General features: G+C 36.0%; 1 protein-coding gene across 1 annotated transcript in view; it reads left to right on the top strand.

The window, feature by feature from the left end:
* EMCN (endomucin) overlaps nucleotides 1-12,948 on the top strand; it is a 91,076-nt gene that overhangs the window by 39,229 nt on the left and 38,899 nt on the right. Inside the window, exons 3-4 of the mRNA XM_036282136.1 lie at nucleotides 2,672-2,749; nucleotides 12,796-12,906. Coding sequence (XP_036138029.1) covers nucleotides 2,672-2,749; nucleotides 12,796-12,906 — 189 coding nt within the window. The remainder of the gene's footprint in view (nucleotides 1-2,671; nucleotides 2,750-12,795; nucleotides 12,907-12,948) is intronic.

The raw sequence follows: 12,948 nt of genomic DNA, 5'->3' as shown, positions 1-12,948 counted from the left end.
AGTCTTTCTTTTATTAACCACTTTAAGTACTTAATCATTGTTTTGCACATAAAATTAACAGAAATATCAATTCTCATTAGTTTCTGTAACTTTTTAATTTTGCAATTATAAAGATGCACTTACACTTCAGAATTTTAACATATTTAGCACATAGTGTTATCAGTGAAAGTAAGAAATCCCCTTCCCCTCTGGGTGCTGGGGTTCTGGTCCACACGATATCTTGAGAAAAAGAATTTTCTGAGACTTGCACAGGAGAATGAGTAATTTTTATTTGTGTGGAATTCCATCTCTCCATTTCTAAACTCTCATTTCCCTTCATCCAGTTCTGGAAGAGGTGCAGCTGGAGATTCAGCAGAGCTAGAAGCAAAGCCAGTGTCCAGAGTTTCTGTTCCATGGAGGAGCTGGTTCTGGTGTAGCGTCAGGACATTGTGTGGAGTCAGGACAAATGCAGGGGAGCCAGAGAGTGCAACCCTGGTAACAAGAATCCCAAGAGTGCAAGCAAGCAAGAGAGCTAACTGCTTTGTGTGGGAGCTCAAATATATCAAATCTTCCCACACTTGCAATAGCCACGCCTACTCTGGCCAATGACCTGTTCCCAGGTGTGACTGACAGGAAAATACCTTCCCTGTATCACCCAGATTTTACTGGGCAGGTGTCTATTCTCCACCCTGTTCAGTTCCTTCCTGCAGTGAGATGGTGGTTTCCTTGGGGAGTGTTAAACTGCAGCTTCCTGGCAAAGCTGCACAAATGAATGCCTGTAAAACTTGGCCTTCCTTTTGCTCCTCTCCAGTTAATTAACAACTGGGTTAAATTACAATGGTATCGATAGAACAATACAAGTTATAGGTAGAAGTTATCCACATTTGAAAGTGAATATTTATACATTAACAATAAATCTAAAATAAAATGTGTCCTGTTTATGTTATAGGTATTGTTATACTGATTAAATATGATGATCATCAGCATGGTCACAGGATCAGTGTTCAGAAATGTACAGCCACTTAAACTCTTCAGTTTTCCAAACCAAGGCTGAAACTGAACCCAAATAGAAAATTTGGGCTAACTACTTGGGCCAAAGCTCAACTCTGTAACATCTCTCTTCTCTCTATCAAACATGAAGTCAGGATATGTATAAAAGAAAAGGGGCAAGGGCTTCAGAAACTCAAAGATTATATACACTTAACATTTTTTCTATTTATATTATCATCATTTTATGTGTCCTGATTATCTCCTGTAATCATCTCTATGTCTTGAATTTCCAAGCAATATATGAGACATGTGCCAGTAAAATAGAATGGCGAGGGGATTCTAAAAATTCAGTTCAGCCTGTTATTGGTACCAAGAGCCTCAAGAGTAGGGATGAAGTGAAAACAACAGCACGGTGTCTAGCTAGAGGGGACACTATTTATATCGTTACATCTTCACTTTAAGGTGTTGGCATCATGTGAGTGGGCAATGCAGACTCTCAAACCTAGTTTTTAGGAATAATGTTTCCTTTGTTGGTTTCTTCTTTTAAAAGATAGCCACATATGAGTGGGGAAAGAAAACCTTTAGAAAGTCTTAAATGCCTCGGTGCACTCCACATTATAATTCAAGAAATATGCCTATTACAGTCACTGCCCATTGCTGTAATAACCCATTTCCCTTAATAAGCAGTGAGGACAGAGGAGTGAGCAGTCAGTGTTTTTGTCCTCAGCAATTTTCCAAAGGTCTTATCTTCTTGTGTTCCTTAGTATCTTTTGATATATAGTTCAAGCCAGCTTACCCCTGAAAACCTTCTCTGGACTAGAGTTTTAAAGCATTAGATAAACTTTGCAGGGCCAAATACTTCCTCCCCCAAGTACAGCATGCATATGGATAAGAACCAAGATTTTATATATGTCACATGGTTAAAATGGGACCTGTGCCCTAATCACAAAAAGAGATTCTAACATGTTTTAAGAAAGAAGGAAATGCTGACTCGTAGTATGGGTATGTAACTGGTAAATGGTGTTCATTAAAGGCAGGCTCTGTCCCTTTGTTGGTCTCCTGTCCTATATGAATGCCCCTTTATCTGAAACAGCATCTACCACAGTGGGCTTATGCCAGGAATTATTCTTGATAACTGCTCAGATAAACAGAGGACTGAGAACTAGACACTGCCCTCTAGAGTCTCAGAGTAGGCCTTGTAGAGAGTGGGCACTCAATGAATGTTTCATAAGTGAACAAATGAATTTATTATAGGACTCTGCAAGTTTCTTTTTGATTTATGTTTATTTGGAAGTCTGAGTGTCATAATTAAATTAACAAAATATTATGTGATTCTTAAAAAAAAAAAATGTATGTTATTCCTAGGTCCTATTGACCAGGTAAATTTGGGGAAAAATGAAATGATATCAAATCATTTACTTTCACAATAATATTTTTATACATTTAAAGATCCCTAAGTAACAAACTGTAATAAAAATTTGTTCTTTGGACTTGTCATACAAAATTGTGTGTGTGTGTGTACACACGTGCAGTATATGACAAAAGGAGTTATAAATGGACAAATTAAAGATAGGCAAAGGCTTACCCAATACCTCTATAGAGGGATTAAAATCCACCTCCAGACTTGACTTATCTTATTTATTCCTTGGCAAGTGAGATGAAATTGTGATTAGTAATACTGTTATCTATCTTATCCAACTAGGAACAACTGACAAGGAATTATTACAAACATCTCCGCTGTCAACACTTTCTTCATTAACCACTACAGTTAAAGGTGACGGTGAGTAATAATGTTTTGCCACCATTTTTCTTTTCTATATATAATTTGCATACCATGTCATATATCAGATTGCATATCCTTTTAAAGTGCACAATTCAGTAGTTTTTGGTATATTTATGAGATTGCGAAACCATCACTACTATCTGATTCCAGAATATTTTCATCACCCCAAAAAGAAACCCCCTTTCTGTCACTAATCACTCTCTATTCCCACCTTCCCCCAGCCCCTGGCAACCACTAACTCACTTTATGTCTCTGTAGATTTGCCTATTCTAGAAATTACACATACGTATAATCACATGATCTATGACTTTCTGTATATGGCTTATTCAAGTTGGCATAATGCTCTTAGGTTCATTCATGCTGTGGTATGTTTCTGTAGCTCATTCTTTTCTATGACTAAATAATATTTCATTGGATTACTATATTTTGTTGACCTATTTATTAGTTGATGGACATTTGTGTTGTTTCTACATTTTGGTTAATATAAATAATGCTGCTAAGAATGTGTGTGCAAGTTTTTGTGTGACCACATGTTTTCATTTCTCTTGGGTGTATACCTTGAATGGCTGAGTCACATGGTAACTCTATGTTTAACTCTTTGAAGAACTAATTTCAAAAACAGCTGCACTATATTACATTCCCACCAGAAATGTATGAGGGTACGAATTCTCCATTTTCTAACCAATACTCGTCTGTCTTTTTCATCATAGTCATTCCAGAGGGCATGAAGTTGTATCTCATTGTGGTTTTGTTTTACATTTCCTGATGACTAATGAGATTGAGCATCTTTTCATGCATTTATTGGCCATTATGTATCTTCTTTGGAGAAATGTCTATTTAAGTCCTTGTTCATTTTTTTTTTCTTTATTGATTTTTTTAGAGAGAGAGGAAGGAAGAGAGAGAGAGATAGAAACATCAGTGAGAGAGACCATTGATTGGTCATCTCCTGCATGCCCCCCACTGGAGATTTGGCCCAGAACTTGGGCATGTGCCCTGACTGGGAATCGAACTGGTGACCTCTTGGTGCATGGGTCGATGCTCAACCACTGAGCCACACCAGCTGGGCGCCCTTGAGTTATTTGTCTTTTTATTGTTAAGTTGTAAGAATTATTTATATATTTTGAACTAGATACTATTGAATAGATAATTTGCAAATCTTTCCTCTCATTTTGCAGATTGTCTTTACGTCTTCTTGCTGGTATGCTTTGAAGAACTAAAATTTCTAATTTTGATGAAGTCAATTTTATCTTTATTTTCTTTTGTCATGTAAAGAAAGCAAAACTTTGCCCATCATAGGTTTTCAGCTGTTACCTGTACCAAAATGACATACAAACAAAAGAAAAAGTTTATTAACACATCATGTGAGAAACCTAAAATAGTAACTCAAAGCAGTGGCTGAGAATTCAGCTTATATGCCATCTTCAACAACAACAACAACACAAAACAATGACTTTGTAAAAACAAGAAAGAATGGCAGGACAAAGGAAAACTGTCAAGACCCCCAAGGGAGGCAAACTGAGAGAAGATAAATATATAAATATATGAAAGGAAACTAACAGACTGAGTTTGTCTGCAAATTCCTCTGGTGCTTTCTCTGGCCTGATAAGAGTCTGTCTCCAGCAAAAGGAGAATTTATATCCTGCCTCTAGGCAGAAAAAGAGAAGCTTTTTCTGCATTTGCTGCTTTTTAATTGCCTTCAGCTTTAAAGTTTTATGTCAAGGAGGCATATTTTGGAGTGACATTCTAGTATTTTTGGGTCACGTGTGCAGTGGATCAAATCTAAGAAATCATTGCTCAACTCGTCACAGATTTACACCAACTTAAACATAGTTTTAGTTTTTCCATTTAAGTCTGATATATGGTATAGGGTAGATATCCGGTTTCCTTCTTTCTCATGTAATTATCCGGTTGTCCTAACACCATTAAACTATTCTTTCCTGATTTTAATTGTCTTGGCACTCTTGATGAAAATCAGTTGGCTATCAATGCAGGGGTATTTTTCTGGACTCTCAAATTTTCTCCATTTATCTATATGTCTACCCTTATCCAGAATCATCACTCTTGATTACCATAGCTTTGCGTTAAGTTTTGAAATCAGGAAATGTGAGTGCTCCAACATTTTTCTTTTTTTCAGGATTATTTTGGCTATCCAGAGTCACTTGAGTTTTCATATAAATTTTAGGATCAATTTGTAGTTTCTGCAAGAAGTCAGTTGAGATTGCGACAAGGATTGCATTGAATCTGTTTGGGAAGATTGATTTGGGAAGTGTTGCCATTGTAACAGTCTTAACTCTTCCAATCCATGAATGTGAGATGCCTTTCCATTTATTTAGGTCTTTTTAAGTTTCTTTGATAATGCTTATAGTTTTCACTGTAGAAGATTTGATCTTCTTTTGCTCAATTTACTCCTAATATTTTATTCATTGTGATGCTGTTATAAATGGAATCATTTTATTAGTTTTATTTTGAATTGATCTACTATATAGAAATACAATTTATTTTCAAATATTAATATTGTATCCTGCCACCTTACTGAGCTCATTTGTTGGTTTTAATTTGTGTGTGTGTGTGTGTGTGTGTTCCTTAGAATTTGCTATATCCAAGATTCACCTGCAAATAACGATAATTTTACTTCTTTTCTAATCTGGATGTCTGCCTTTGATTTTCTTGCTTATTTGCCCTGGCTAGAAATGTCAATACAACACTGAATGGAATTGATGACAGGGGATATTTTTTTTCCCCCAATTATAAGGGAATGCTTTCCATCTTTAATTATTAAGTATGATGTTATTTTGGGTTTTTCATAAATGACCTTTATCAGGTTAAGGGAGTCCTCTTCTATTACTAGTATATTGAGTGTATTTATCATGTGAGGGTGTTGATTTTATCATATATGTTTTCTTACTATATTAAAATTATTATGTGATTTTTATCTCTCATTTTCTTAATATAGCACATGACACTGATTTCTGTATGTGCAACAAGCTTATATTCCTGGGTAAACCCCACTTGGTTATTGCATATAATGCTTTTTATATGTTGCTGGATATGATTTGTACTATTTTATAAAGAATTTTTGTGTCTACACTTATAAGATACAGGTTTATAGTTTTCTTTTCTGGTGATCTTTTTGTCTGATTTTGGTGTGAGGTTAGTGCTAGTCTCATAAAATGAATTGGGAAGTGTTCCCTTCTTTACCAATTTTTCAAAGAGTTTATTAAGAATTATTCTTTAAGCATATATCAGAATTTACCAGTAAAGCTATCTGGTCCTGAGCTTTTCTTTGTGGAAAATTTTGGATTACTATCTCAAACTCTTTATTTGTTATAGGGCTATTCAGACTTTTCTATTTTTTTTCTTGACTCAGTTTGCTAGATGGTGACTTCCTAAGAAGTTGTCCATTTCCTCTAGATTATCTGATTTGTTGGCACTATTGTTCATAGCATTGCTTGATATCCCTTCTTATTTCTATTAAGATGGTAGTAATGTCCTCTCTTTCAGTCATTATTTTAGTAATATGAGTCCTTTTTTTGTTGTTGTTGGTCTAACTAAAGGTTTATTAACTTTGTTGATCTTTTAAAAAAAACTGATTTTTATTGATTTCTCTATTACTTTTACTGTACTTCTTTCCTTTCTAATCTTCAGTATTTTTTTCCTTTGGCTCCCATTAGTTTGCTCTTCTAGTTCTAAATTCTGAAGTTGGCAGGTTAGGATATTGATTTAAGATCTTATTTCATTTTTAATATAGGTGTTTTCACCAATACATTTCCCTCTCAGTGCTATTTCTGCTACATCCCATAAATTTTCATATGTTTCCATGTTCATTCATCTCAAAATATTTTCTAATATCCCTTGTAATTTAATCTTTCACCCACTTCCTATTTAGGATTATATTGTTTTGTATCAACCTATTTATTAATTCCTTACCACTGTGTTTTAAAAAAATATTTTTCTTCTTCTGTGTCCTTACTATCTACCAGAAATTACCTGCCTCCAAGCATCTAATTTTAAAATTAAATTGAATTTAATTGAAAAAATAAATGGTATAGAGACTATTCTAAAGAATATTGTGGATATCCTTGCTCATTAGGCAGAGCACAGTAAGCATGTCTTACAAGTGCTTTGCAATTTTTAAAAAATAGTGCATTTAGTTCTCATCTTGAGACATGTATTATCATTTTTAGGTTGTTTTAAAATTTATATTTAAATATTATTATTTAAAGTTAGGAAAACTGAGTTTCAGAAAGGCCAAATGAGTTAACAATTTTTTAAAAACCCATTAATTTTATAGTAATAAGTTTGAATTTGAAAGCTGGTCCTTTAACTTCAAATGTTTCTTTCTTTTCAAAAAATTCGTAACTAATGATTTATTAATGAATTTATATTATTTTAATCTCAATTTATTACCTGGCTATTAAATAGTGACCCCTTCAGGTATTATCAATAAGGCTCATTTAGCATTGTTCTCCCTCCACCAAGGAGTCACGAAATTCTGTCACTTAGTTTTTTCTGTTTTGGGTGCGTGTTCTTGTTTTTTCCCTGCTTTCACGGCCATCCTTTTGGTGAAATTGTCAGCCTGCTGTGGATGCTCATTTATTTTAAATTACTCCTTTAAGTGGGAGCAACTTACACACACAACAGTAAGAACAACAACTTGTTAGAATTGTGTTTACAAAAGACTACAATAAGTCCAGGTGAAAGGTCATGTTCTTGAGCATAGTGTAAGAACATTCTCTGCACATGAATTTCACAGTAACAATAGATCTTGTTGTTTCTTCCCACACTAATGTTCTTTATCTCACGTGTAGTGTGGATAGGCAAGGTTACCATTTTGGAGCCTCATTCTTTTATTTTTATTTTTATTTTTTAAAATTTTTTTAGTCCTCATCCGAGGACATTTTTCCATTTTTTGTACAGACAGAGTGGGAGGGAGAGAGAGGAAGAGAGAGAGAGGGCAACATCGACGTGAAAGGGACACATTGAGTGGCTGCCACCCGCACGACCAACCAGGGCCGGGGACAAACTGCAACCGAGGTACGTGCCCTTAGCGGGAACCGAACCCGGGTCTCTCCGGACCGCAGGCAGACGCTCTAACCGCTGAGCCAAACCGGCCAGGGCGGAGCCTCATTCTTGAATGAAGATATTGTCTAGATTTTTTTTAATTGGCAGAAACATATTCACAGAAAATCTTATTGGCAAGTACAAAATGCCAATATATCAAACAGATAGAAGTTGAACTGCTCAGTTTGAAACAATGTTGGGTGGTGTGTGGACAGGGGCAGGGTGGAACTCTGCCCGTTTCTCTCTTACCACTAAAGGTGGTCCGTGAGGCTTCCCCACTGAGCCTTGGGGCTACAGCAGTAGAGTTAAAAATTACTGAAATAAGATATTACATTTATTTGAATTCTATTCGTAGTAAAAAAAAAAAAAAAAAAAGTCTATTCTACAACCAGAAAATGAAGCCACCCTTTTTCACCCACCACCTGACCTGAGAGTACCCCATTGTGTAAATTGTTGTGAAAGACATTTTTCAAAAGGGCAACTCAAATGTTCCAGGAGCTTTTAAGGTCCCCATAAGCAGCATTGCTAATTATTCACTAATATGTAAAACCTTGTAGGTAAATAAGATCACTAGATAGGAGAAAATAATAGTGAAACCCCTACCAATATTTTCTCTGGCTCCAACAAACACTGTTAAAATAGATTTTAAGGAAGTGGAAAGTCAACATCTACTTGTTAGTGATGCCTCTAAGAGAGAGCAGAGGGATTGAATAAGAACCCCAAATTACTAGATTCCTCTGAAGTCACCAAACTACCCCAACCCACATGATTTCTGGGGTACATATGCAAACAGCATCTCCAAATACAGTATAACTTTATTCCTGGCCTAGGATTAGTCCCAAATTCCTGTATAAACTTACCTTGGTAAATGGGGTTAGATAATGCATAGATCTGGAGACACCTACCACCCTGTTTGCCAAGGCCTGAGTGGCAGGGTCTGCTCTGGCTCACTGTCCGTGAGGTTGTACCCAGGTTCGAACTGGTCTGGCAAGGAAGACCATGGTAAACACAATTCCAAAGGGCTAACAACACCTACCTTAACCCACCATCTAAATAGTGTAAAAAAGAAAAATTGAAATACAATTCTCTCCTCTTCTTGTCTTCCGCCAACAACTGTGGTTTTACTTGACTTATATTTCTCTTCCACCACTATTCTGTTTTCTTCAAAATTTCCGAGACCCTCTCCTCGCCTGGTTCCTCAGGAGTGAAGGGCTGAAGAGGATGTGGTCTTAGGTGCTTGAATTGTTCAGGTGTTTGGCCTACATTCCTTCATATCTCTTTAATTTTTTAAAAAAGTTTTCTTTTGGACTTAGCATTTAAACTTATTTACCATCTGGGATATTGCTGTTCATGTCAAGGGAGGAAATCAAGAGAATGTAAGCAAAACTTTAAGCAGCTCCTTTCCCCAGTCTTGCAGTGCTTTGATACAGCTCCCCAGGACAATCGGTTGAACATTTATACTCCTCCCAATCTTCCTTGGAGTGGTTCTTCAATATTACTGCAGAAGTCAGTTAAATGAATCAGGACATTAATTTAGTTAATTTATCCCAGACTACCCATGTTGTCATTGGGACAAAATTTCTATGGGATACTAGTCCATAAAGTGATCCCTGAAAATGAAGATTCTTGGGAAATTACTTTAGAAAATACTACCCCCTAGAGTTTTACAATGCACAATAACTTTTTTTAATCTTAGTAATCATAACACAGACATTTATTTGATTTTAAAGTCTATGCAGCTTCAAATAATTTGACTATAAAAACATATTTTTGAAAACATAAAACCAGCCCTGGCTGGTTTGGCTCAGCAGTAAGAGTGTCGGCCCATGGACCAAAGAGTCACGGGTTCAATTCCAGTCAAGGGCATGTACCTCTGTTGCAGTTTCATCCCCGGCCCTGGTCGTGGTCATGTGGGAGGCAACCAGTCATGTATCTTTCTCACATTGATGTTTCTCTCTCTCTCCCCACTCCCACTCTATCTGAAGATAAAAATGGAAAAATATCCTTGGGTGAGGAATTTTTAAAAAAATATATACAGTCAAATAACATACCTTAGTACTAGTATTCTCACACCTTAAATTTCTAATATAATTAGTGTTCACACTTTTTGTTTCCTCCCCAAAATTTAGTATCCCAAAATATACATGATGACTCCCGTATTAATATTTCAAGACGATTATAAAACAGTCACCAGCTCTCGCACTCATTCTGCTCAGTCTAGTCAGTGGTTCTCACATAAGGGTGTGGGTGGAACTAAGGTCTTCCTCTACACTTACACTCTGGTATTGGTGTGTCTTTCTCAAATATCTTGTGTTAGAGTTTTCTTATTCCAATTCAAATATGGATTAAAAATTATTATATTTTGTCTTTCTTGCATCCCACTTAAAACAAAGTTCTAAGAATTAAGACATCATGAGTTTCAAAAACAAAAATTCTAAAAGTAAAGCCAATATTATTTTGATGTTGCAATATAAATTAATATTTCTCCACTAAAATAAAGTTCATCAACCCTTTACATATGTTATTACCTACACTTACAGTGCAATGTGAACCTATAGAGTCTACAGTATAGACCAAAGCGGATACATAGTGCTATTTGGGGGAAATGGCCAAACAGAAAAACAGAAAGAGAGCAAACCTGTAAGTTTAGAGAACAGCTTTAAGACTGGTTTCCTTTTTAGTCTGAGGTGGCAGTCACTTTTTGGCAGGAGTCCAGAATTTACTATGTGTGAACCCCAAATGCAATTAGGACATTTTCCCAACAAGATGTTAATACAAGACTACGAGTCTCATACATTAATAAATGTCAGTCATCGATTTTTTTCCCTCTCCTGAGACCAGGATTTGAAACAATTCATTATATTAGTAAAATTTGAGAATTACAGCTCTGGCAGCATTTGTCTCGGCATCTTTTATTCTATTCATTTTAAGTCCACCGTGGATATTTTTTTTTTTTAAATTATTTATTTATTTATTTTTGTTACAGATGTTTCTCCTTTTTCCCCCATTGACACCCTCCTCCCTCTCCCTCCTCGCCCTCTCCCCAGCTTTGTTGTCCCCACCATAGATATTTAAAAATATGTTTATTTCTTCAAAGCATTCAATGTTTCTTCCATTGCCTAATTGGCACTGTGTAATTGACAACCTGTTGTGAGTTGAGTGTAAACTCTAATTTCACTCTCGTTTGGAAGTATATTCCACATTAATAGTAGGCGATTCTCTGAGCAAAATCTTTGGCGGTGCATCCCCAGCTCTTCCATCATCCTACTCTCTTATTAGTAATTTTCTAGTCTCACAGTGCCCCACATCTTTCTTAGCTACATATTCTCTTTCCATCAATGATTGTTGAGTCTGCTTTATATTACAAAATTCTTCAGGCCATCAGGGTAGCTATTACATGTTTTCCAATACTAGCTCAACAGAAGAATTCTTCTCCCAAGATTTCTGAAGAGACTCTTCAGTTCTGCTGTTTTCCAAGCATTTTCTAAAAATTCTCGTAAGACGCAAAATCTTTACCACCGCATGTACCTCCATCCTCAAGTGTTGAGTTTCTGCACCTTGAGTGACCTTCCCACTTCCAAACTATCACAGACATCAGTTTCGCCTTCATGCTACAATAAGACTTTTCTTTACTCCCTCAAGTATTTCCCTCTCAGATTAATACTTCAAGATGCCTATGAAGTTTATGCCCACTTCCACTTATTCTTTCTCATGTGCAGTGTTAATGGAGTGCTTATGTTTGAATTTATTTCACTTTTGTTTGCATGCTAATTCCTGAAGGCATTTTGTTTGAAGACATATTTCCCCACTGTTTATGAGGTCTTCTTGCAAACTATTAATTTCTCTAGGATAAATCTCCCAACTGCACTGAGAATTTTCATTACATGATAAACATCTGTTGTTATAGAATGCAAACTGATTGACCCTCTGGAAGGCACCAGCAATCCTGGGTTTCAGCCAACTCTGACAAATCTATTAAATTGCTTTTCCCTCCCCCCATCTCTGGCCAACATCCTATCTAGCTAAAACTAAGTGTGCATTAACCAGCATGCCGGCCTTTGCTTTACTAACTAAATGTTTCCCATACTATACTTTGAAAAGACTGAAGGGCATCCATCATTTTTTTAAAATAATATTTATGCAAATATAGGTTTTTCAAGTAAATTTATTCCAATGATATTTTTGAAAGCTTGGCTTATCTTTGTTAATTTTCTTTTTGAAAAAATGAACAAAGTTTTGCCCTGGCTAGTGTTGCTCAGTCACTGAAGGGTCACTGGTTTGATTCCTGGTCAAGGACACATACCTGGGTTACAGGTTTGATCCCCAGCCCCCATCCAGGTGTGTGCAGAAGGCAATCAATTGATATGTCTCTCTCACATTGATATCTCTCTCTTTCTCTCTCCCTCCCTTCCACTCTCCCTGAAAATCAATGGAAAGAGTATCCATTAAACAACGTTTAATTAATGTTTCATTCTATTGACTTCCTGTTATCCCTCTCCTCCTGGCTATTTCACCTATCTGAAAATTGTTTCCCAGTTAGCATGAGAACCATGATACCATCTTCAACGATTACCATTTTCTTACCATTATCTAGGGTAGTTGAGTGATTAACTTTTGCATCAGAAACACTTGGATTTACTGGCTCTCTCCTGCTACAAGTTATGTGACAGTGGGGAAATTATTTAACTTTTCTGAGTCTTATATATAAAATTATTATCATAATTATTATCTCACTTATAATAATTAAATGAAATAACCTATTGCAAGCATATAGGAGAGTCTTCTGTGCCTCTTAGTTTCTTTAATGTAATTAACTGGATCACCAAATGGTAGGTATCAAAATGTTGAATTTCTGAATCTTGATGAGAAGACTTTCAGTAACCAATCCTAAAGTGGTAACTGGATGCTAATATAAATACTAATGAGACTATCTGGTGATTGGTTATACCTCTGATTGCTGTTGATCCTTTTTACATAAATAGAAGCCACAACCAGTGGTGTGACGACGGAAGAGTTGACCACCACGAGTACACCAGTGACAGATCTTCTACTTCCAAATGCTGTTTCAACGTTCCAAAGTCCACAACACAAGAGTAAGTGTAAGAATTTATGCTGAAATGTTAAACTAGTGTGTT

This window comes from Molossus molossus, unplaced genomic scaffold (genome assembly GCF_014108415.1).
Source record: "Molossus molossus isolate mMolMol1 unplaced genomic scaffold, mMolMol1.p scaffold_m16_p_1, whole genome shotgun sequence".
Taxonomy (NCBI): Eukaryota; Metazoa; Chordata; class Mammalia; order Chiroptera; family Molossidae; genus Molossus; species Molossus molossus.
Note: the sequence above shows the minus strand (reverse complement) of the source record. Positions and strands in the feature narration are given on the sequence as shown.